This window comes from Solanum pennellii, chromosome 8, assembly GCF_001406875.1.
Source record: "Solanum pennellii chromosome 8, SPENNV200".
NCBI lineage: Eukaryota > Viridiplantae > Streptophyta > Magnoliopsida > Solanales > Solanaceae > Solanum > Solanum pennellii.
Genome location: NC_028644.1, coordinates 61,122,828 through 61,149,147, shown reverse-complemented (window position 1 = coordinate 61,149,147; position 26,320 = coordinate 61,122,828). Strand labels below are relative to the sequence as shown.

General features: G+C 35.3%; 3 protein-coding genes across 4 annotated transcripts in view; all 3 read left to right on the top strand.

Moving 5' to 3' along the window:
* The first annotated feature begins 1,861 nt into the window (after positions 1-1,861).
* LOC107028953 (eukaryotic translation initiation factor 5B-like) lies at positions 1,862-14,564 on the top strand. The gene is made up of 3 exons (XM_015230203.2): positions 1,862-2,235; positions 13,327-13,570; positions 13,831-14,564. Exons 1-3 carry the CDS (start codon positions 1,957-1,959, stop codon positions 14,214-14,216), a joined length of 909 nt encoding a protein of 302 aa, XP_015085689.1. The 5' UTR covers positions 1,862-1,956; the 3' UTR covers positions 14,217-14,564.
* Positions 14,565-16,008: 1,444 nt separating this feature from the next.
* Positions 16,009-19,000, top strand: LOC107029076 (46 kDa FK506-binding nuclear protein-like). The gene is made up of 3 exons (XM_015230379.2): positions 16,009-16,505; positions 17,790-18,030; positions 18,260-19,000. The coding sequence occupies exons 1-3, from the start codon at positions 16,218-16,220 to the stop codon at positions 18,643-18,645; spliced, it is 915 nt and encodes a 304-aa protein (XP_015085865.1). The 5' UTR covers positions 16,009-16,217; the 3' UTR covers positions 18,646-19,000.
* A 3,807-nt stretch (positions 19,001-22,807) lies between these two features.
* Positions 22,808-26,320, top strand: part of LOC107028323 — a 45,647-nt gene continuing 42,134 nt past the window's right edge. The window contains exons 1-3 of one of the 2 annotated variants that reach the window (XM_015229350.2): positions 22,808-23,019; positions 23,208-23,288; positions 23,872-26,067. In XM_015229350.2, the coding sequence (XP_015084836.1) occupies positions 23,975-26,067 (2,093 nt within the window). In that variant the 5' untranslated portion in view covers positions 22,808-23,019; positions 23,208-23,288; positions 23,872-23,974. The remainder of the gene's footprint in view (positions 23,020-23,207; positions 23,289-23,871; positions 26,068-26,320) is intronic. The other variant, XM_015229349.2, reaches the window with a different exon arrangement.

Below are 26,320 nucleotides of genomic sequence, written 5' to 3'. Positions count from 1 at the left end.
CGTCGTCATATATAAATGTAGACAAAATAGAGGTAGTTGACACTGTTTCTTTGTTCAATATTGAAAAAGTTAGAATTTTCTCCCCTAACTTGAAATTCAGAGTATATTTTTTGTAGCCAAATTCGATTATCTTCGATATCAATCATCCTCTTCTATATGGAAATCTTCATGTTAAAGGTTAATAAGATGTTGGAATTATCATATACACTGACTTTTAACTGGTCGTTCGTTGTAAGGTAGTTCTTATGCAAATATTAACCTAATCGTTGTTAATTTGGGGCCTTAATTTCAGAAATCAATCAATATTGTAGTTTTATTTCTTAAAAATCATAACTGATATCTCATTGTTAGCGACCCTTCTTGCCATTATTAGAATTTGTCTACTTCAATTAACTGAATTTGTAGGCTATAGTAGTAGAGTGGTAACACAAAGACCTGCCTGCTTAGAAACTTGAAAAGTTAGGAAAATCTTTATATGATAACCCAAATCTATAAAATTTGTAAATAACTGCATAAAAGAATATTTAAAAAATAACCGACAGAATAGTATTAAACTCAAGTTTTTATATGATAACCCAAATCTACAAAATTTGTAAATTATAAAACAAATCACTAAATAGTCTTAAAAAATGTTCACTTATTTTGATTCTTATAATGTCTTTTTATTTAGAAAGGTTCTCATAATTTTAATTTAGGAAAGTGGCTCATATATACCCCTACTTATAAACAAATGGCTCACATATACCCTTTTCCTTTAACGGAAATGAACTAAATTATTATTATTTTTTTCTAAAAAATATAATCTCATATGAGTAAATTTAATCCTCGTCAAAAAAAGTTTTTTTTTACTTTTTTTGTTTCAATGACTAATTTATAATTATTATTTTGATAATCAAATTTATTTATATTTCACTAATATTCTTGTAAAACTTATTGTAGATGACCAAATTTTTTCTTCGAATACGAAATTAAATTACAATATACACAAAAAAAATAGTTTAATTTTTTCCTCTTTGAACTAAGGAATGAAAGAAAAAAACAAAACAAGAATAAGAAACTCAAATAATTATAATAAAAGAAGTCAAAAAATAATTTATGTACGAAAAAAATTAAAATATACCTTGAACTTTGATAGAAGAATCATATATACCCCTAAATAATTTTTTTAAAAAAAATTAGAAGTAATAAATATAAATTTAAAACAAATTTTTTAACTTCCGTCAAATGAAGGGTATATGTGAGCCATTTTGTAACGGCAGGGGTATATATGAGCCGTTTGTATAACGGTAAGGGCATATATGAGCCACTTTCATAACAAGGGGTATATCAGCTGCAAATGACAAAGTTGAGGGGTATATCAGACCCTTTTCCCTTAGTCAATTAGGAAGTGCAAATGATCTTTTTGTATGATAACATAGAAAAAAACAGGTGGACTTTATAAATTTGAATTTTAAATTTAATTATAATTTATATGATATTTTCTATTCGAACTTAATTATCTATATTTATTGAATGAAGTTTTTTTTTTTACACATGTATAATTCAAGAAAATATATCTTATTCTTAAAGGATGTCATGAGTTGAGCTTTACTTCTATTTCTAAAGCCAAATAGACATAAAAAAATATAACACTTTAGAGTCACATTTTTTGCATTTATTTTTATATATATATATTATTTAACGAATCTACTAAATAGTTATAAATTTTTGATAATGAACCAATTCAAATTCTAAATCCGTATACTACATATTTTTATTTTATTTTTTGTAATTAAGAAAATAGGTTGCATAATTGCACAATTATACATAAAATTGGTGTCTCTTTGATAAAATTATAAAATATATTTATATATATATAAAACCTCCATTCTTCTTTCTCACTCTCTGTTATCTGCTGATCCAACAACTTCTCCAAACCCTAAATTGAAGAAAAAATATTTGGTTTACTTGGTTGAGATGATGGGGAGTAAAGAAGGGTCGGTGATGGTGAAGAATTCCAATGTGTTTGCGGCGCTTGATACTTTGAGGAAGAAGAAGAAATCTGATAAGGAGAAGAGCAAAGGGTCGTCGAAGAAGGAGCAGGAGCCGGAAGTTTTGTGGGCTCCGGCGCCGTTGACGGTGAAATCTTGGGCAGATGTTGATGATGAAGATGATGATGACTACTATGCTACCACTGCTCCTCTTCAGTCTTTTGTGGGTTCCAATGAATCTGAAAAAAAATCTGAACCTGTTGAGGTATTGCACTTTTGTCTGCTTTATATGTTATGTTCTTTGGATATGAAACATTTCTGCTTTTATGTGTGGTAGAATGTATTTTTGCACCTTTTTTATGATCAAAGTTTTATTCGCTTGAAGAATTGAACAAACGATCCATCTGAGAAGTGGTTGAAGAAGCTAACTAAACAAACAAAGATAGTGTTAATCGCTCTACTGTGTTTCAACCTTGAATTGGTTGGGGGCTTCTGTTTTAGGACCTGAAGAATTCCATTAGGAAGTAGTTTGCTTTCTAAGTTTAGTGTTCAAAAACTAGGTGATTCTTCCCATTCTGTTGTTGCCGGGAGTCTGTTGTTGGTGGGAGGTGGCAAATATCCAGTGGAATTAGTCGAGTTGCGTGAAAGCTGACTTGGACACCACAGTTATTATTATGGTTTTCGGTGCAATATATACGACAAAAGAAACTTCATCAAAATAAGGAAAAGAATCACATAATCATTGAATAACTTTTGAAAGAAATCAAATATCATTATCATTTATTGTGTGGTAAAATAACCTGAAAAAGAAACAATGATTCTATGTAGAGAAAATATATTTTCATTAACTAGTTTTCCGCTAATTTCTCAAATTTAAATTTTGAAAAATAATAATAATTCTTTGACTATGTTTCTAACTTCATTTGTCATTTATTTATGTCATCATTAAATTCGTCAACCCATCTCTTTTTGTCGTCAGTACGAAATCATAAATATATATTTTTTTGAAACTGTAACATTGTATTTCACATAGTACTTAGGTAGTACTGAAAATCCATATTTACAAAAGCAGAAAATAAGTATAATCAATCCAAAAAACTGAACCAAATCTAAATGGATCCTAAATATTTTTATGGTACACACGGTTCTTTTGGAAGTAGCCATCATTAGATATGTAATATTTCTGCTACTTGGCTTTTGTCAAAAGTTTTATCTTTTTAATTGGTTGATATTGGAGAGTAATGTGTATTTCGAACTCTTAATTCAAGTTTAAAAAAATGATCTTTCTCTTGAACTAATTTATTTTGACAAAGGCAAACCTGGAATGTATGTCAAATTACTCAAAATATTTTTAGTTGGCTTCCTTTTCGAATTCATTCTATCCATAAAAGATCATCTCAGAAACATGATGGGCATATATGATTTGGAGGAATCAATCAAAAAATAATCATCACTTTGCCAATTAAGTGATATTAAGTTGATTCAAGTAACTTTTAGATTTTAAGCCTCTGAAAGTGATAATCCCTACAACATTAGCATTCTACTTTAGCCACCCTCTTACTAAGTTACCACTGATGTATTCAAATTTTTTTTTGCCTGCCATATATTTTTATTGTGTTGTAATTCGAAGTCAGCCAACATTGATGTTGTGATATATCTCTGTAAATTTCAAAGTTCTATCCTTTTATGACTTAAGAAACTAAGATTTGAGGGTTCCCATTAATTAGTTTGAATATGGCGGAGAATGAGATTGCTTTATTGTTGCCATAGAGAGATGGGCAATTTTTGGTCCCCCCACTTTATTTTTAAAACGGTAACTTTTCATTGTACCTTTTGTTACAAATAATCTAAAACATGATGAATGTCGTCTGTTTGTTCTAACACTTCCTGCTCACACCAAAGTAATAAAGAGCTAAACAAGTTATCTTGAACTTCAGTAAATTATTCTACTGCCCTCTGAACATCTCTGCTTTCTTTCTTTCCACTGCGTCCACCATATACATGCTCGGACGATCTTCCATCTCTTTCTTTTCTATTGCATTTCCCACACTGTTCCAGTATCCTAGATACCTTCTACATTCATTGGCTTTACCCATCTGGTCATTCTTAAGCTGATGAAGGTCCTCCAAAGCTGGTCCGTACTCTGTCCACATGCAATGTAAAAAAGATGGTTGACTCTGCTTGTTCCCCACATAAATAGCATCCAGAACAAAGCTGTAGACCTCTTTTTTTTTCCTTTCATCTCTTCCTATGTCAACACTGCTTCCTTAGACAATAACTCAGAAAAAACATTTCACTTTATATGGTATCTTTACCTTCCGTATTATTTTTCATGGCCATCTCTTCCCCTGTTTGAAGCATTAGATCTCTGGATACAGAATAAAGATTCCCTTGGTCTATCTTCCAAACTATTGTGCCATCTGCTCCTGTTAAATTACTCAAATGGGCAGCTGTGTTGTTGGAAGCTGCTATCTTCTCCATTTTCCAATCATTCAGATGCCTTCGGCAGATTCCACCCATGTCTTGAGCACATGTTAGCCACAACGGCCTGGTGTTCAAGGCATAAGGTATGGATGTCTGGATAGAGTTATTTTAGAGGTTCCTGTCTAGTCCATTTGTCCTCCTAGAAGGACACTTCCATGCCATTTCCCACTTTGAAGTTGGTTCTAGTTAAAACTAGTGCCAAAGGTTCCTGATGGATCTCCAAATGCTACATTCATAGGGGGTAACCACCATCATCATTATCCATTTACCCTCGATTTCATCTATTTCATTAATAACCTCCTCCCATGGCATATTGTCAATTGTTACAAACTTCCTTAGTTATTTCATCATTAAGCTTTTGTTCTGCATTAACATGTCTCTAATACCCACACCTCCTTTTTTGCTTCTTGTTAGCTCCTCCCATTTAGCCAAATGAAACTTCTTCTTATCTTCATTTTCTGCCAGAAGAATTCCTTCGTAATGCATCTATCCTTTTTTATCACAATATCTGAGGCTGGGAAAACAGACATCATGCTAGAAGGTAATGCATGTAAAACACTATTAACCAAAGTAATTTTTTCCCAAGGAAAGATGTTGGCTTTTCCAGTTAGTTAACTTTTTCTCATGCTTTTTTACCACTCCATTCGAACTCCTTTTAGATTTACTTTTGGCATCCAAAAGCACGCCTAAAGATATTGTTGGAAGTTCACCCACTTTGCCGCCCAAAATTGTTGTGAGTTCCCCACCTCCACTGCATATAATTGATGGGATATATCAAGCTCTTCCCTAATTGATGTGTAGCCCAGAAATTGCTTCAAATAGGATGAATACTATCCTCATGATCAACATGTGTTCTCTCACTTCACAAAAAACTAAAGTATCATCTACATTTTACAGATGAGTTATCTCCACATCGTTTGCTGCCCTGTTGCCCACCTGAAATCCTCTGACCCAACCTTTTTTCCTTAGTTTTGTTTGAATAATGTTGGTCATTCCTTCCATTGCTAGGATAAAGATAAACAGGATGGAGGGTCACCCTGTCTCAAGCTCCTCTGGCAGGAAAAGAAACCACTAGGGGTTCTCTTAATTAATTATAAGAGAATTTAACTGTACTAATGCAATATTTTACCCAATTGATCCATGTAGCTCCAAATTCCATCGTCTGCATCATGAGAATCGAATAATTCCAATTCAGGTGATCATATGCCTTCTGTTTATCTAGCTTACGTAAAATACCAGGCTACTAACTTCTTTACCTGGACTCCAGCCACACACTCATTTTCTATCAGCTGTGCATCCATGATTTATCTGCCTTTGATAAATGTCGTCTGCTATTTGTCCACTAATCAGTGTATGACTTTTTTCAATTTTTCTGCCAGTAGCTTGACAATGAGCTTGTAAACCCCCTCCTATCATATTCTAGGTCTGAAGGCTTGAACCCCATAGTTCCCATCTTCTTAGGAATTAGAGCCACAAAGGTGGTGTTTAGGCTCCTTCAAAGAATTCCTGCGTCGTGTAAGTTTTGCACCGTTGCAACCGACTCTAGACTGATAAGTCCCTATCAATGACTAAAGGATGCCAGGGAGAACCCATCTGGCCCTGGTGTTTTGTCACCTGCACATACTTTTATATTCTCGAGGATCTCTTGTTGTTCAAATGGTGCCATCATTAAATTGTTTTCATCTTCTCCTATCATGGGGCAATTCCTCATATCTACCTGTGGACTATCTTCTCCCTTATAGAGTAAAACTTCTCATAGTAGACATCCTTCTCATAGTAGGCAACAATCTCCTCTTGCACCTCTTCTGGTTTAGTCAAGTTTTTCCTTCTAACTTTTAGCTTGTCAGTTGTGTTAATTCTTTTGTGAATATTTGGAGTTCTATGAAAAACCTAGTGTTTCTATTCCCTTGCTTTAACCATACTGTCATGGATTTCTTTCTCCATATAGTCTCTTTCCTTTTAGCTATGTCTCCAAGTTCCATATTAAGTGCTAGTATAGAAGCTATCTCTTCTTCCTCTAGTGCTCTGTGTTCCTGAATCTCCTCTAGTTGAGTTAGCTGTCTCAAAACATTGTGCTTCTGAATACCCAAGTTACTTTGAGAAGTCTTACTCCACTCCTTCTATTTCCCTTTTAGAGCTCTTAGTTTCACCACCAGAATGTAGTCTGCCTTTCCACTAAAGTTGAAAGAGTCCCTCCACACTTCCACTCCTTCATTGAAACCTCTGTGTCCAACCACCAATTTCAAACTTGAAGTATGACTTCAAACTATCCAATTCTCCATATTGTAACATTATAGGTGATTGGTCAGAATTCACTGTGTAGGATATTCTGTTTGATGTTCCTGAAGTCCGTACCCCTTTCTTCTGAAAATAAGAATCTATCTAGTCTAGCTGTTGTGTCTGTCACCTTTCTTCAAAGTGAACTACTCCCCCTTATAATGCTTATCCTCTGGCCCTATATCCTTAATAAAATCAGACAAGTTAATCATTCCTTTACTAAATTCTGTTGAAATTTTTCTTTTCTGGATCATGTCTGTCGGTGTTGGAAGCCTTTACAGAGTACACAATCACAAGGTCATGAAACTAGCCTCTAGCTGCGTCAATCTCCAGGAAAGCCTTTTTACTCTCCTTTCTACTATTTGGGGAATAAACCTATGTAAGGTGCCAATTGAAATCATGACACTTCCCAGAAAACTACAAATCACTGAATACATTTCCACACTGCTGAGCACTCTTCCCGTATTCTTTTGTCCCACATAATGACTATACCTCCTCTAGTCCCGCTTGCCTCCAACTGAACATAGTTGACTCACTTATTCCTCCATACTTTTCTTCCTATATCTGTGATTTCCCCCTCCACCTTCATCTCCTGGAAGAAAACCTCATCAGCTTTATAGGTATATAATATATCTGTGATCATTCCCTTTCTCCTAGCACAATTCAGCTGCCTTGTGACTGTATAACTTCATTCTTCTTTTATTCCTGCCCACTTCTAGTACCATAACTCATATATTTAGTATCCAGCTCTAAACCTTTCAGTTCATTTACTCTTCCTTTTTAATGGCGGTCTTCCTTTTTGTTTTTTATTTTTTTGCTTGTTATTTTCTATCTTCATGAGAAGTTCTTTTGCCTTTTGGCTTCTCTTCGTACCCTTTGAAATCAACTCCAAAGTCGGTATCAACATAATGATGTCTAGTTGAACCCAACCAGGCGTGCTAAGTGTTTAAGCATTTTGTTCTGGTAATTGAATCTTCAATGGAGTTGCATCTTCTGCTATAACGTTGGTGTTCTCTCCTTGCAGCTTCAATTGTATATCTGCAGTTCCCCCCTCTCGACAACTGTTGACTCTACTACCACCAAGCCCTCCTTGCTTTGTTCAAACTGAAAAAATTGTTGTTCTTCCTTATCCTGAGTTCCCAATTTCTCAAAGCTTATTCTGTGTACTGGGTTGATAAATTTGCAATTATCTCGATGTTTACTATGTTCATCTCCTGGGCTTTAGAATTTGAGTAACTTTTTGTCGTCTCTTTTGCTTCTAAGGTTCTAAGGCCCAAATAACCCCCTTTTAGGACTTGGCCCACTACAACGCATAGTCGCCCTTTCCATTTTGAATCCTGCTCACGTGCCTTCCAATTTGGAAACTCCTCATTGTGCCCACATGTACGCGGTTTGATTTGAGGACTGTTAGATCCTTCTATAAAAAGGGATCTCCCTTCATTAACCTCTGAATTATGACCTGTATCTTCACTTCTCCCCTCTATTTTCATCGGCAGCAGAGCTTCACACCAGGTCGGAATATTATGCAAAAAACCTTCACTGGTCACCTCTATCGACTTTGGTACCATCTTTCTGTCGCCCTTCACCTTTATATGAACCTAGTATAGGTTATTTTTGAGAGATGTCTGCTCTTCTGTCTCATTAAATCCTCCACACTGATCTCCAAGCTGCTTAAAAATTATTGGTACCACATGCTCAAAGGTAGCCCTAGAAGTCTTATCCAAACCCAGTCTCTCTTCTCCTTACTTCTGCTGGCCAACACTTTTTTAGTTGGCTTTCACCAGTCGATATTAAGCTTCATCTTCTTCTAGATCCACACCGTCAACATGACGCGTTCTGCCGAAAATCTTGAAGGAAGTTTGAACAGGAACTGTCCATCGTTCATAGCGAAAACACCAATACCTGTGGCTGACATCTAGGTATTGCTTGCCCATCTCCTTAGATCATTCAAGATTGGAATCTCCTGTAATGGGTTCTTAAATTTTCCAACAATAGATCTATTGAGCAGATCCTTCTCCAATGCCCAGCTTCCACCCAGGATTTATATCAATCACTTACAACTTGTATCTGCGCCTTCTTTGTCCTCTCCGTTGTTCATCTGTTGTTGTTGGAGGCTTCTTTGAAAGAGGTTCCAAGTTGTCTTTCACTGTTATTCTGTGCTTTTTGTTCTCCTGGTGCATTGTATTTAATTTCCATTTCAGATCTCAATGGAAATAAAGCTGACATATCTACCATTCTCGTTGTGGTTAAGAGTGCAACCAAATTCTGAGAAGTGGTCCTTTAATTTCCATTTCCGAACTGCTTTCCTACTTTAATGCTTCAATAGATACCAAAACTAACCACTTCAAGACTTCAATGCTTACCTTCACCCTCATTAATTTCCGACTTCGCTTGATCCATTCATACTAGGTTTCTCCGCACTGTATTTACACCTAATGGTTTCGTAAAATTTGAATCTTGAATTGTACAATATAATTTTCCCCAATTGAAAAAGTTTCGGTCATAAGTTGCCGGAGTAGGCCACAGAGTAAAATCGACTTTAGGTTGTAAGTTGACTTGCCTTGATAGCCGTGCCTGAGAGTATTTTATTATTTCTATCTTTTGTCCTTTATAAACTATTGTACATATATTATGGTGCCTTCTTCCTTTTCTAAGAATGAAATAACTCAAATTGTCCATTATCTTCTTCTCAAAAAAAAAAAAACTCAAATTGTCCATTTCTCATATTCATTGAGCCATAATCAAGCCCACGATAATCTCTTCTAGCTTTTATTCTTACGTCCACATTGTTTGATCTACATGAATTGCCACCAATCCAGTATCCAATTTCGATGTTAATAGATATTGCTCTTGGCTCTTGCCCATCCCGACATTGAGAGTACATAACTAATTTTAAAGTCTTAACTTTTTCTCTAAATTTATCATCACTATGTACACAAATATTTTGGCTTTAAAAAATGGCTCTTTAATGTAGACTCGTAGAGTACTAAGCAGGTAACCCCTGCTAAATAGAAGTATTCAACAGAAATATTCATTCATAAGTGATTCAATGATTTCAACTTCCATCTTATATACCCCATTAGATATATCTATATGTTCTGGTCTTAAAAATAACTAATATGCAAGAAAATACTATAGTGCTTCTGTAAATTATGCCAAAATTGTAAGGGGTGTATTTTCTAACAATTAATGCTAAAGAAGATAGACTTTTGGTGAAGCCATTAGACCATTCCTGTTATTGTATTACTTGACCACATTGCTAAAGACCATTCCTTCAATATAAAAACTACCTTATGCAAAAGAATTTGATTTCAAAACTCTGTCGGCCTTAAAACTAAGACTACGCGTAATCACAAAAAGCGGAAGTTTGATTATGACAAGACTAGAAACTGTTTTTTCAGATATGAGAGGACTCATTATGTTCCACAATCTTATATACTAACATTCAATTAAACAAATGGTCAATAACAGGTTATAGCTTACTTGTGTGATGTGTCATAACATCATAGTAATAGTACAACATGATCTTATAAATTCAAAAGTGATTATCAGTCATGAGATTATCCGTAACGACCGTACTAAGCTTATTGAGGAGTATTTAGCTAGTTCCTTATTTCATATTCTTGCAAGAGTCATCCATTTATCAGAATATATGCAAAGGACTTCTTTTTGTGTGTAAAATTTTCTGTCCTGTATGGAACAGAAGGAACCAAACATTAAAAGATTGAGCCGCATAACCTGTCAAACAGACAACAATCTTTGTTCAAGCTCTTATCTTTGCATCCATGTACTTGTGATATACCTTGATTAGCCGCCACTCCAGCTTTCCATTTCAGTGCTAATATATATTGCTCCACTCTTACTCACCATGGCATTGAGGTTAGTGCATAATCAATTTTAAAGTCTGTTGTTTCTCTCAATTCATCATAACTATATTTGCTTAGAGAAATTGTAAAAGTCAGTAGTGCACACTGACTTAAGAAATCTTCTAGAGAAATTAAGTAAAATAAAAATGAATTTCATTACTGTGTCATCTGCATGACCATTGTCCTGGTGTAGAGACACAGTGAGCACACTTAAATCAGCAGCAGCTCTAGCAGGATTACCGCTGTCATTGAGATTAAAGTGCTTTGCCCTTTCTTCTTGTCGAGGCCACAATAATTACACATTGCTGGAACAGAGTTTCAGTTATCTGACACATTTAAATGCCCTTTAAGTTGCTCTATAAAGAAGGAATGACCTCCACTTTGGGACCTAGGACTCCATCGTGTGTGTTTGGATATTTTTTAATTGATTATATCTTTAAGAGATATAAAAGATTTATCAAATCCCAATATATATAAATTTATTTAACAAATAAAATTTTATTTTAATTTGCCTGAAAATGATGGAATGAAATCAACATTAGCTAACATGATTCAAAAGGACTTCATCGTACATGGAGCAGTTGTTTCAACTGCATATTTATAATTTAAAATTCAACAATTAAATTTTATTTCACAACTACTTCTTTTATCACTGATCCAATTTTATTTTATTTTTTAAATTACTTGAAATTGAAATTGAATCCATGGTCTTCATGGTTATTTTGCTGTAGATTTTTTCTACCATCAGAACATCTGCGATTTATATTAGTCTCTAACATACAAGTTTCTAACCAAGCTAAGAGAACTCTTGGTGAAGGCTAGACTAATGTAAGTGAAACGGTAATTGTTAAGCGTGACTTCCAAGTTCCAATAGTTATACGACATATAGGATGACTGTTTCCATTGTGTTGTGTTACTTAAAACCATATTGCGGGACAATGTTGGTCTTTTAGGACAACTTCCTTGTGTGATTTTTGGTTCTAAAAGTATTCTCCGGTTGAAATTTGAAAATTGGGGCGTCTGGCTGCAACTGTGGCTAGTCTTTCCCTTTCTTTTTTGGACGCTAAGAGTTTCACAACTTAATAGTTTATTCCATATTCTTTATGCCTTTTCAACTATAGGAGCTATCCATCTTGTGAGGAGAGTCCGGTGGAGAAGTAAAGGAAGGGGAAGAAAGACCTGCATATGGTGTTTACTGATGCAAAGTAGGCTCACGACAGTCCCAAGAGAGGTCCTATGGGGATGAGTTCATGCTAGAGGTATGCTAGAAGCTTACATTTGGGCGAGGAAAGATATGTATGATGGAGCCAAAACCCAAGTAAGAGTAGTGGGAGGAGACACGAAATACTTGTCGGTCAAGATGGGGTTGCATTAGGAATCAATACTTGACCATTTTAATTTGCCTGGGTGATGATGAATTAATGTGCTATATCCAAGGTGAGGTGCCATGGTGTGTTATTTGCGGATGATGTAGTACTGATTGATAAGATGCTACACTAGAAGTTTGGAGACAAACCATGAAGTTCATAGGGTTTAGGTTGAGTAGGACCAAAACAAAATACTTTGTAGTGTAAGTTCAGTGATGCATTTGGTGAGGTAGATGTGGAAGTGAGGTTTGATTCATAGCCATCCCCAAGAAAGCAAGTTTCAAGTATCTTTGGGTCTTTAATCCAAGGAAATTGGGAGATGATGATGATGCCACACATCATATTGGTGCGGGATGGATGAAATGGAGGCTCGTCCCCGAGTCATGTGATAAAAAGATTTCACTAAACCTTAAGGAGGGTAAGTTCTACAAAGTGATGATTAGACCAACTTTGTTTCATGGAGTTGAATGTTAGCCAGTCAACAACTCACATGTTCAGAAGATGCAGACTGCGGACATGAGGATGTTGAGATGGATATGTAGTTGTACTAAAAGATATAACATTAAGAATGATAATATTTAGGATAGAGTGGGAGTGATTTATGCGGTAGACAAGATGTGGGAAACGAGATAGATGGTTTGGACATGTGAAGAAGATATGCGAAGATTCTCCAATAAGGAGGTGTGGGAGGTTGGGGATATATTGAGTATGAAGAGAGGTAGAGGTAAGTCAAAAAAGTGAGGTGATTACACTATATATGATGCAACTTCAACTTATTGTGGACATTATATAGATTGGAGGGTGTGGAGGTAACAAATTAGGATAGAAGTTTAGTAGGTAGTTGAACTGTGACTTGCTTTCTGTTGGGTTTAGGCTTCATGGGAGCCTGGGAGCATTGTGTCTGTCGTAGTATTAGCCTTATGCATGTAATTTCTTTTACTATCTTATTTGTTGCTGTTATTGTTTCTTTTCCTTTGATGCTCTGTACTGCTTTTCTTGTTATTTGACATGTCGCTCTTCATTCTGGGATTTCCTTTTTTCGTGAATACTTTGATTTGTTGCACTTGTGCCGATGGACTTTCGGAAACAACATAGAGGTAAACTCTGCGTACATTCCAACCTTCCCAGACCCCACTGTGGAATATTACTGGGTATGATGTTGTTGAATCACTCTCATGTCTGTTTCTGCTTCTATTTGTTCTCCAAATTGGAAGGATAAATCTTCTTTTATGAGGAGATATAAAGTTTGACAAGAAGAAAATGAAGGAGAAATAACACAATCTGTATTTGGTAGCCATAAAAAATTGTACCTTTTTTTGAGTTTGTATTGTGCATATACTGAAGTTGTAATTGGACTTGCAGGACACTGAAAGCGAAGATGGCCTTCTTGATGAAGATGAAGATGTGGAGGACAATGACCACGAATCTGAGGTTCCAGAACATGCTGATCCAGTAGGCCAAAAGATAGAAGCTTCACCAGCTCCTAAAGAAGCTGAGAGACAGCTATCAAAGAAAGAGAGAAGGAAGAAGGAGCTTGCTGAATTGGACTCACTTTTAGCTGATTTTGGGGTTGAACCAAAGGAGAAAGGTCCAGACGACTTACCTGGTAATTTTTCGTTCTCATTTACTGATAACAGCGTTATCCTTCTATCCCCTCGGCAAATAGTGATCAAAGTTGGGTGATGAAATTGACGTCCTACCTCCTAAGGATTGATATCATATTCATTTGCATTTTATAGTCTTTAAACATGTCTACTTTCTTTTCTTTTGTTAGCACCTGTTGGTCATCATGTGGTTAAGATGGCTAGTTTCATTCTTTGGGTATCTGAAGGTGGATTTTTCCTTGATGTTTCTCTATAGTTACAGATGTTGTCAATGAGAAGAAAGAGGGTCAGCCAGCAGAAGATGTGGAAAAGAAAAATGGTGGGGCTACTGAGCCTAAAAGTGCCAAGAAGAAGAAAAAGAAGGATAAAGCATCCAAGGAGGTGAAGGAATCAGATAATCAGCCAAACAGCGTAGGTGCAACTGTTCTACCAGAGGAAACTGGAGGAGCTGAGCAAGTAGAAGATGCATCTACGGTGGATATGAAGGAGAGGCTGAAAAGGGTGGCATCGGCAAAGAAAAAGAAATCCGGTAAAGAGACAGATGGTGCTGCAAGAGCTGCCGCAACAGAGGCTGCTGCAAGGAGTGCCAGGCTTGCCGCAGCAAAGAAGAAAGAGAAGAGCCATTACAACCAGCAGCCAATGCGGTAAATTCTATACCAGCTTGGAATGATTAAGCATCAATGGTCCGAGTTCCAAACAGTTTGGTACACCAAATCGTTGTTTTGCTGATGTAGAAAAAGATTTGGGCTCTAAGTTATGGTCTTTAGGGCACAAAAAAAAAACTATGGACTAGTTCTTGGAGCTTAGATTAAAAGGTAAAGAGAAATGAGAAAAGTTTTACAAAAAAATAATGTGTCTGGCTGGACAATTTTGCTGTATGTGAATGGTATTTGGAGATCTAGAGAGTTAAGTTTGTGTAAAAGTAGCACATTGATGCTAGTGCCTATTGAACTTTTAAGGTTTGGTGAATGAAATACAAGTAGAATTGTTTTTTTATTGCTGATGTGAGGCATGATCTTGCCTGTTAGTTGATTTTCTTCTGTGTGATGGTTTCTATGAGGTGAATATGCTTATTCCTCATGTAACCTAAGGTGCGTGAACTCTTCACTTGCTACGCGGCATTTATGTTAGATTCTCCAAAAAGAATATCTTTGGAGAATTCGACAATGGTTGTTGACATTTTTGAAGAGTTCAAGCAAAGTAGCCTACTGAATTAGTTTAGATGTGCACACAAACTGTTCCTCTACCATCTTTGCCTCCTTTCCCTCTTCTTTTGCCACCACAACCGCTAGCCTCGGTCCCACTCTTCGCTTCTTGTAAATTGACTTAGCTTTATTTTTGATGATTTGGCTCTCGATGGATCGTAGGTGATGATCGATGTAAATTGTATGTTATCTTGAAGAAGTCCTTTCATTTTTTGTTTGCATCTTCATTGTGAATATACTCTAGTGAGTGAATGTATACCATCTATTATGATTGTATACAACGAAATTAAGTAAATTCATATGACTTATCGTTGACTGTACCCAAAATTTTATCGGTTTGATACAACCGTTAAGAGTGATTAAATTCACTGTATTTCGTTATATGAGAAACAAAATATAGTTTGTTGAGTGACCGCATACAACCAATCATATGTTTAAACTCACATAATTTATTATGTTTGTATCCATCAAGATTGTATATAGAAATAAATACATTCGTTGGAGGGAATAAATATATGTGATGATACAAAATGATAACAATTGATATACATTAATACATTCATTAAAGCGAATAAATATAAGTAATACGGAACCGTTACAATTGATATAGTAAAGAAAAAACATACAAGTCAAATAAATAAGAAAACAAAATAAATCCACTTCATTTATTATAATCGAAGGAGAAGACACGGAATAAAAAAAGATGTATTTATCCCTAGAGATGCAGGAGCTTGCCTTGGGACAAACCCTATAGATGCATGAGCAAAAGGAGAAGACACGAAAAAAAGATGCATTTATCCCTAGAGATACAGGAGCTTACCTTAGAACAACCCCTATAGATGCATGAGCTGCTTAATTATCCAAAGACTTCAACCTCATCTTACATCAACGTAAGTTTAGCTTGATCGAGAGAATTTGATAGGCATAACCGAAAAAAGGGGCAATTCTATCTCCATCTCTGTGTTCGTGCATTCATTAAAGTCATGGCTTAACCTAGTTGAAGAATAAGCCTACAAATAATAACCGCTATATGTCATTACTTTAAGAAAAATAAAAATAATATTTTTAATTTTTTGTGATTCTCAATCATCTATCTTCTTGGTTTCGATATAATATTGTCAATATTAATATATTGAATACAAGTCATACAAAAATCCTTGAAATTATTTAAACGTTGATGTAATTTATGAGAATTTGTATAAAATTCTTGTATGTCTATAAAAATATAATTAGTGGAGCAAATCACAATAGACCAGAACTATATAACCCTCCATTTCTTCTTTCTCACTCGTGTTATCTCCCCATTTATCTATCAAGAACTCTCCAAACCCTAATTATTTGAACAAAAATCCCATCCAATTTCTTCTTCTAGTTTATTTTTCTTCATTTTCTTGAGTAGAACGAACAAAAATTGAAGAAGATTTATTGGGTTTACTCGGTTGAAATGATGGGGGGTAACAGAAGGGAAGAAGGGTCTGTGATGGTGAAAAATTCCAATGTATTTGCGGCGCTGGATACTTTGAGGAAGAAGAAGAAATCTGATAAGGAGAAAAGTAAAGGGTCATCGAAAAAGGAACAGGAGCCGGAAGTTTTGTGGGCTCCGGCGCCGTTGACGGTGAAATCTTGGGCAGATGTTGATGACGAAGATGATGACGATTACTACGCCACTACTGCTCCTCTTCAGTCTTTTATGGGTTCTAATGAATCTGGAAAAAAACCTGAACCTGTTGAGGTATTGTTCTGTTCTTCGGTTATGATTTTTTTTTGGATGTTTATGTCAGGGATATATAAGTGTGGTAGATTGTATTTTTAACCGATTGAAATAACTCAATGTTGTTATATTTGTGAAGTATTTGAAGAATACAGTGTTATATCTTGTTTAGTCAGTTAAATTACTGTGTTTTCAACCCTGAGCTAGTTTTGGTATGTTCTTTTAGGACCTGTTGAATTCCAATAGGAAGTTATTTGAATTCCAAGCAAGTTAATGTTTCTCTAACAGTTCTAGTTCTATCTCGAGCTTGTTCCTACACTGACATAGTCCCTTAGTTCAATTTGTTTGTCTGTTTTTTACTTTGACATGGAGTTTCAGAGAGTGGAGATTTTTTTGACTCTTGGAGTCTTGGAGTCTTGGACTAAATGAAATGTTCTTTAGTACTGTGGTATGTGGAAAGTTGAAATAAAGAGTTGTCAAAAAGGGAAACATGTTATGGAATGGCGTGGGTTAGTATCTGGGGCGGCAGATTCAATGAAGTAAAATGTCATCAAGAAGATGCAGAGATTATGAAAGAGATATCTGAAGACTAAGGAGCTGGCGAATTTCAGGGGAGAGTCTAGCCCAACTATAAAAGTTAACCAAACATCTAGCTTTTAGGGAACGTTTAGGAGTTGAAACATCAAAACATCTGTGGTTTCCTTCAGTCCCTGTCATACAAGTCTCTAGCCGAGCTAAGAGAACTCTTGGCAAAGACCCAACTTAATGTATGTGCATCAGTAACAATTAAGCTTTAATTTCATGTTCCAATAGTTGGTACTGCCTACAGGATGATTGTTTCCAATGCTTTGAGTTATTTTTTTGATCCACATTGTAGAAGAATGTTGGGATTTTAAGACAACTCCTTATTTGGTTTTAGGTTCTAAAAATGTTCTCCTTTTTTGAAATTGGAATGTTTGGTTGGGGCCTGTGGCTGTAAGTGCAGCTAGTGTTTTCCTTTCTCTTTGGACTCCTGGAATTCCACTAGTTAATAGTTGCTTCAATGCATATTTTATTCCTTATGGCTGTTCATTTTGCATGATGATTTATTGTTCTGTTGACTCCCTACTCTCATGTCTATGTTTTCTGCACTGTCTGTTCTTCAAAATTTAGGGATTAATTTTCTTTCACAAGGGAATAGTAAGTTGAAAACGAAGGAAAAGGAAGTAAATAACCAAATTATTGCAATATTTGGCAGCCATAGAAGTTTGAACGTTTATTTGAGTTAGTACTGTGCATATACTGAATTTGTAATTGGGTTTGCAGGAAACAGAAAGTGAGGACGACCTTCTTGAAGATGAAGATGTGGAGGATAATGACCACGAGTCTGAGGTTGCAGAACATGCTGAGCCAGTAAGACAAAAGATAGAAGCTTCACCAGCTCCCAAAGAAGCTGAGAGACAACTATCGAAGAAAGAGAGAAAGAAAAAGGAGCTTGCTGAATTGGAGGCACTTTTAGCTGATTTTGGGGTGGAACAAAAGGAGAACGGTCCGGAAGACCTACCTGGTAATTCTTTTGCCTCGTGTACTGATAATGGTTTTTCCCTTAGTAAATAGTTATTGAAATTATGATAAAATTGATGGTCTCCTTAAGACTGATATCATATTCTCGTTTATTTTATGGACTACTTTTTCTTTTGGTTAGCACTTGCTGTCAATTATTTGGTTAAGATGCCTAGTTTGACTCGATGGGTATCTGAAGCTGGATTTTCCTAAATGTTTTTCTATAATTACAGATGTTGCTAACGAGAAGAAAGAGGGTAAGCCAGCAGAAGATGTAGAAAAGAAAAATGGTGGGGCCACAGAGCCTAAAAGTGCAAAGAAGAAGAAAAAGAAGGACAAAGCATCCAAGGGGGTGAAGGAATCAGAGGATCAGCCCAACAATGTAGATGGCACTACTGGACCCGAGGAAACTGGAGGAGCTGGACCAGTAGAAGATGTGTCAACAGTGGATATGAAGGAGAGGCTGAAAAGGGTGGCTTCGGCAAAGAAAAAGAAATCCGGGAAAGAGACAGATGCTGCTGCAAGAGCAGCTGCAATAGAGGCTGCTGCACGGAATTCCAAGCTTGCTGCTGCAAAGAAGAAAGAGAAGAGCCATTACAACCAGCAGCCTACGCGATAAATTCTACCACAGCTTGGAATGATTAGCATCAATGGTCCGAGTTCCAAACAGTTTGGTACACAAAATCGTGTTTTGGATGATGTAGAATAAGATTAGGGCTCTAGGTTCGGTCGTTGGGACACAAAAAAACTATGGACTAGTTCTCGGAGCTTGTCTTAAAATAGTAAAGAAAAATGAGGAAAAAAGTGACTGGCTGGACAATTTTACTGTATGAGAATGGTATTTGGAGATGTAGAGAGTAGCTTATGTGTAAAAGTTGCATATTGGTGCTAGTACCTGTTGAACTAAGGTTTTTTGGTGAACGAGAATGTTATTTGCTACTTTATTGAATATTGGAACTATTGTGTTCTTAGAATGTCATTTCTCTCATGTTTGGTGCACAGGTATATGTGTGGTAGAAAGTGGTACGTACCTTGAGATGTGTGCAAATTGTTTCTTGTAATAATATATATTAGAGAGAGAGAGAGCTTACAAAGAGATTTGAAGGAGTTGGACAGCCAAGTACAAGGACTCCTCAATCTTATTTGGAGGATAGAAGACATATTCTCAGTTACAAAGAGATGTGATTTATATGCACGAGGTGATCTAATTATTCAACCAAAAATAGTTTAACTACTGTACAAAAAGTTAGGATTAAGGGGGTCGAAATGTGATCATTGAATTTTATTTTATTTTTGGCTTGCATCCTTTTTCATTGGCTGATTTTGAGTGAATCTATATAATTTTTTGCGGAAAAGGGTAGAAAAAAATATCCTAAAGACTATCCAAAATAGATTATTTTACCCTTAAATTATATTTCGGTTCAAAACTATCATTTCCGTCAAACTATTGGGTCAAAAGTGTCGTCCTTATCAACAGAAGTTGTTAAATGCTATGAATGTCACATTGCACGACAATAGGGTTTCACTGCCACATAGACTAAATAAAAAAGGATCAAAATACCCTTAAACTATCCGAAATAACTCATATTTACCCTTAAACTATATTTCGGCTCAAAAGTATCCTTCTCATCAAACTATTGTGTCTAAAGTACCCTTCTTATTAACTAGAGTTGTTAAATGTCATGTGGATGCCGCGAAATGAGAGAGAATGGGTGAAATCATTTCTGGAAAATAATGAAATGAAGCGAAAAAAGAGTACTTAAGTTTTAAGGATTTAGCACAGTGAAACCCTATTGGCGTGCAATGTGGCATCTACATGGCATTTAACAACTTTCGTAGAGATATTGCCTTTACAAAATTCACTCAGGAAAATCATTCTTCTCAAAATCAATTTTTTTTGGGGGGTGGGGGTGGGGGTGGGGCACGAAATTGTCCAGAGCAATAAGTTCTTTTAAAGGTTGCTCTAGGACGACGAGGGAGAAAGAACCCTTCCCCTAAAAAAGCATAAAAAGTAGCTTTTGCTATTTTTTAAAAGAAAGAGTTTTTAGAAACACATTTTAAGCAAGGAAATAATAGAAATAACGAAATTTGAAGGACTTTCTGAAGACTTGATTGTAAATAAATAAATAAGTTATAAGCTATTTATGAAAAACATGATTTTACTAAATATTTATAAATCTCTATAGTTAATTCTTCAGGTGTCGGGGAGTGACACATATGACATATACTAACTTTTAATTAAAAAAAGAAAAGATATATACTCGTTTTAGATGTCAACTAGACACTACAACAACAATCAAGTTTAATAAATTATTTTTTTTTATATTGAATTGTATTATAGAAATTATTGAAAATGACTCATCCATTATAAAAGAGTCAGCAATTACATTTCGTTTTGTTTCGGTAAACTCATCTGTAATGTTGTTTAGACTCTATAGTAACTTTCAATTTTATATAGTCGATGCAACAAAAAGTTAATTGACTAATAGTTTCTCAATTTACTAAACAACTACGCTGAGAAGATAACTCTACATAGCTGAAGCATACATCTCTATGTCGATGTGCCTACTTTAATAAGGATATTTTTAAAAAAAAAATCAAAAATATTTTTTAATTCTATTTAAATTTAATTAGTGTATAATCTTTTTTGAAATTAATAGAGTCGCTTTAGCTATTTCTTTCAATTTAAATTCAAATCCTATAGTTATATTTTTTTACTTTGAATATCGGTAGTATTTGTGCAATTTTTGTAATTAATTTGAGTAAAAAATCACGTGTCAATTAAGAAAATAGTTTAATTATGGACGTATTAGTGAGACTCTTCACATTAGATTTGCGAGAAAAAGAATGAGATAATTTACTACCACAAAAATACATATTAGAGCAAAATTAAAATCATTTAATCAAATACCACTTAAAATTTGTATATATGACTAATAATATTTCTCTTGAATTTATTTTACTCTTGATGATATTGGTTTAGTATTATTTAGTTAACGCCCCTTAAAAAACAAATTTATCAGGGAACTTACATAAATATACTATATTAAGAACATATTTATCATTTATAGCAATAACATTATTTTTCATTTGATCACTTTTAATACAGTTTAAAACTACTTATTACAGAGAACAAAAGTCCCCTAATATATATTCGAATTTTCGACTACACACTATAACTTTACGAGAGTCCTATCACCCACCTGAATTGTTTAAAACTGATATTATTACCTCTTTGAATGTTTAGCTGGCACAGAGAGTGTGTTTCAGAGCACAAAAATTAAATGTCAAAATTTTAATTTTTAATATCTCTTTTATAAATATATGTCTGTTTATTTATTTTTCAAATTTATTGTCTTTCTTCTCCATGACAACAAAGACCAAATTCTTACACCGAATTTATCATTGTTGATTTCACACAAACTTGTAAACTCTCATATAAAAAATTTAGAAAAAATAATCAATTCAATTAAAAATAAAGTGACATGTTTTTCAATCATCCAAAAATGAAATTTGGATTAGATTTGAAAAAACAAATGAATTAGGTTTAGATCAAATTCAATTGAACTACTACTTCCTAGTGAGAATATTTTTTTCCTTTTTATGTTATATCCTTTAATCATCAATCTCATATTTCAATTAATCAATAAAAGGATTCCATCTAAATTGACCCCCATTAGTGGCATTGCTAGTGCTTTCGTTTGTTCTCCCTCTTTTGCTACTCGACCATCAGCCATCATTGTCGCTACCTCCGGCGGAACCCAAACCATCAATAAAAACCCGTTCTCCTCTTCCCCTCTCCTCTTATTTCTGTCCCGTTTCGACACAACCACCATGAAGACCTACCCGTGTTCTCACAACAAGGTCGACTACAACAACAACAACAAAACCTTGCGGATGCAGTGTTCGGACCAACGAGCTCCGGCGAAGCAAGAAAATCCAATGTAGAAGCGATATGCATAGATCCTTTTAGATTATTTTTCAATGTTCTTCAACAAGCAAAACTCAAATATCGCTTGACATGCTCCCGCTATCAATATTCATCTTTGTTCCTCACAATTTTCATAGGAATTTGAAAGAATTGGGAGAAGAAGTTACTTTGGAGATTTGAGAAATTGTGAGAGTATAGGAAAAAACGGAAAGGAATTATAAAAAAATTTTGAGGAAAATACTAAGTTGATTGATTTTTTATCTGTAAACGCGTGAAGTTCACAGCCCAAGATAGGTCTAATTGTGGCTTTTTAGGTGTGTAATTATTACTGTTTTAAACAATTCAGGTGGGTGATAGGACTCTCGTAAAGTTAAAATGTGTAGTTGAAAATTCGGATATAGATTAGAGGAGCTTTTGATCATTTTCTCTAGAAGTTTTATTGAATGCGTGATACATTTATCATATATTTTAGTATAATGTGTCAATTTCTTACCAAACTATCATAATATATTTTGAAACATTTATAATACATATGTATTGCATACATAATTCTCTTTTAATACATATTACATATTTATCATAGTATTGCTACGAATAATAATAAATAATAAATATTACTAAATCTATAAATTAAAAAGATTAAAAGGTATTCATCCAAGTAATTTTCCAATTTACGAATATATATTAGGCGCGTGCACAACATCGATTTTTTTCATAACTAGTATAGAGAAAAATGAGACCTGGTTGAGTAAATTGATTAGTTATAACTTATAGGATTAGATTTGCACTTTCCAAATAGCTCAAAGGACTTGTAGTGTAATTTTGCAATTTCATTCCATTCAGAAATTAGAACTGAGTCCTGCCGAACAAGCTCAAGCAAAATCCCCTCGAAAAAGTATATACTGAAAAATGATAGCCACACGCAATCTCAAAAGATTCAACAAAATTTGAATTATAGCAAATTAAGAGTTCCCTCTTCTTGATTCAGCGCTCTTTCAATCTGTTTGGTGAAGTTTTTACGACATATTTTATGTGCTTATATACAGTAAGACTCATGAACATGTTAGTTGAATTCATGTCTTTTTCTGCTTCTCAACCTTCCTTTTTCAATTTTGAACTAGTTAAGGTTTTTGTTGGTTATGTGTAAATATCAGAGCTTGACTTATGGGAACTCTAGGATTGTTGTGAAAAATGACCTATTTCACTTTTTTTTTTCCTGAAATGTGAAGCTCTCTATTTATTTGAACCAGGGTCTATCGGAAACAACATCTCTACCGTAAGGTCTATGTACGCTCTACCCTCCACGGAGCGACTTGTGGGATTACGTTGGGGTATGTTGTTGTTGAAATGTGAACCTCTTACTTTTTGGTAATTTTTGTTTGTTCTATAAGGAGAACTCATAAAACATGGTGTTTCAGTAAGGTTTTGTGAATAAAATTTGTAATCTCTCTCTCTCCCATTTTGATGGGACCTAATTCGATTTTATTTTCGGCAAGATTGTAGACAATTGCAATGTAATGTAGAGAAATGTACTACAACTATGTCATTAAATTTTGATATGACCACGCATCAACTAGCTTCCTATTTTTCAAATCTTGAATTGTCGGTTGCAAGTTCAATAAAAAATACTTAGCTACAATGCTCTGCAGATATAAGAAACATTGCATATTTAAGAAACAATAAAAGATAAAATCAATGCAAGCATCTTAGTCTTAAGATCTTTGGAAATCCACTCTGGTCAATCAGAGGGTGATGAATTTAGGCACTTTAAAAATCTTGTTGTAATTCCTTATCATGTTTTTTGAGCTTGTGAAGGTCGTCTCCAACTCTCCCCATGATATGTTAAATATTGATACTTCTGCATTCTAATGACGAGAAGAATGTTAATGGTTCATTAATGCTTAACCGTATCAGGCCTTGAATGTTTGGGAACTGCTTTGTAACTTGAAGCTTTTAGGGGACTAAGAGTAGGCTCTTGGTCCCCTGCAATTATGTTCAATATCAAGTGAAGACTCATATGGAGGTTATGCCTGCTAAGCTTTATAGCCCCTTTCTGGGGCTTCCACTTCAATGCAATCTGAACGGAAGGAGAAGGGGAAATTATATTAGTGGAGTAAGATCATTAAGAAGAAATGTTTGCCAATGCAAATATTCAAAGAAAGGTGACTGGATAACTCAAGGGGTCAAATTTACCCATTTTTGTGGAAGAAATGTGGAGCTGTTATGGAAGAGTTTTGCATTGAGAAGTGGCACATTAATATGCTCTGTGAGAGAGCCACTAGCTCGAAGTAAGGGCTTGGTGAAATCACTAGTTCCAGTTTGGGAAGAAGGGTTATTCTTTTTCCGTTGTTCAGTCTTTTGTGCTGTGATATCTGGGGTGTGTTTACTTCTATGGTATGGCCAGTTGAAAGCAAAGAGTTATATTGAAGCAAAGCTTTTGCCTTCCGTATGTGCATTATTGAGTGATTATGTTCAACGTGAACTTGATTTTGGTAGGGTTCGAGGAATATCACCTTTAAGTATTACATTAGAGTCATGCTCTATTGGTCCTCATAGCGAAGAGTTCTCCTGTGGGGAATTACCAACTGTTAAGCTGCGAATTCTTCCTTTTTCGAGTCTGAGTAGGGGAAAGATTGTGATTGATGCGGTCCTGTCAAATCCAAGTATTCTAGTAGCGCAAAAGCAAAACTATACATGGCTTGGGCTTCCCTTTTCTGAAGAAAATCCGCCGAGCCGCTTATCAGCTGAAGAAGGCATTGATTTGCGTACAAAAATAAGGAGGATTGCCAGAGAGGATGCCGCTACTCACTGGGCCAGGGAGAGAGATGCTGCAGCAAGGGAAGCAGCAGAGAGGGGTTATGTTCTTCCTGAAGGAAATTCTTTTCTGTTAGATGATGACTTCTCAAAGAATGCTGCAAGTTCTCTTGCAAGGATAGTTACTTCAGAGTCCTTCTTTTGTATGGATGAGAAACTGCACTGGAGAGATCAGCATCACATGGATTCGGGAGGGGAGTATGCTTTGAAGCATGCAGATTTAGAGAAAACATTTGGTGCCAAAGTTTCTTCTTCGGGGACTAAGTTTTGGTCTAAAATCATACCAGGCTCGTTAAGACAAAGATTCAAGAATGCTAATGACAGAGATTTATCTGCAGCTGGTATTGCATCTAGAAGAAGAATTCTTGACCGTAGTGCATCAGCAGCTTGTTTGTATTTCAAGGGAAATGCAAATCTCAGTGTCTGTTGTCCGACATCTGAGGTTTATGATATTGCAAATCCTGCTATTTTTCCAGTCAAAAGCGAGGTTGATACCTTACCCTCTGTTTCTTCACCAACAATATCTGAAGAAGTTGTAAACTCTGTAGATAATTCTGAGGGGAACTTATTTACCAGCAATGCAAAATCTAAGGTGTCTGATTGTGGTTCTTCTACTGAAGGAATCTCAGACCCTGTAGAAAGATGCCAGCTTGATCTTATGTGTAAGAAAATGTTGGGTACATATCCCTTGCCTGTAGATAAATGTGATAATGTTTGCATCAAAAGTTTAGATGTTTTACGTGATCCATTTCTGTTTACTTTGGTTAGACTTCGTAAAGCTTTAAGTCTCAGTGAAAAACTATCCTCCACTAATGTCCTGGGGATTAGAACAACTGATGGGCCTGGAGTAAGTACTGAAGAAATTGCCGCTGATATCATGAGTACAGGTTCCAATAGCAGAGATGATTCACATAGATTTGAGCAGCAGGATCAACAGTCTCATTGGGGGATTTCAGATATTAGACAAGGCCATACCTCTTTTGGTTCTGGAGTTACAGTGCTTGAGCCATTGCCTTTGCACCATCCATCAAAAACTCTACAGCCCTGGAGCCCAAAGTCAGCTTTATGTTCTTTTGTGAAGAATCTAGGTCAGCTCGGGGCTGATTCAATTGCAAAGCTGAAAAGGTTGAAGCTCGAGATGAGTCCAACAGTGGAGGATATTGTTGCTGAACTTGTTGATGGGGATGAAGGGAACCATGTATCCAGTATTGAAAAGATGGTTCCGGTAATCCTGGATTCTGTACATTTCAGTGGAGGCTCATTGATGCTGCTTGCATATGGTGATTCAGAGCCAAGGTAAATTTCAAACCAGCAAAAAAGTTTTCGAACCTGTCCAAACAATAATTTTCTTGAAAACTCCTTCTAATTTTAAAATTTGTCCTTTTAATAATTTCTTCTTACTCTCTCTTACTCATGCTCCACCAAGTATAGTTAGTTGATATGGATTTTTAACCTCATCTGTCTTGATTTGCTTGCACAGCATTTTTTTGGTAATGGGAAATATTAGATAGCTTTTAGTCACCTTTTTCTTAAATTTCCAAATGGCCTC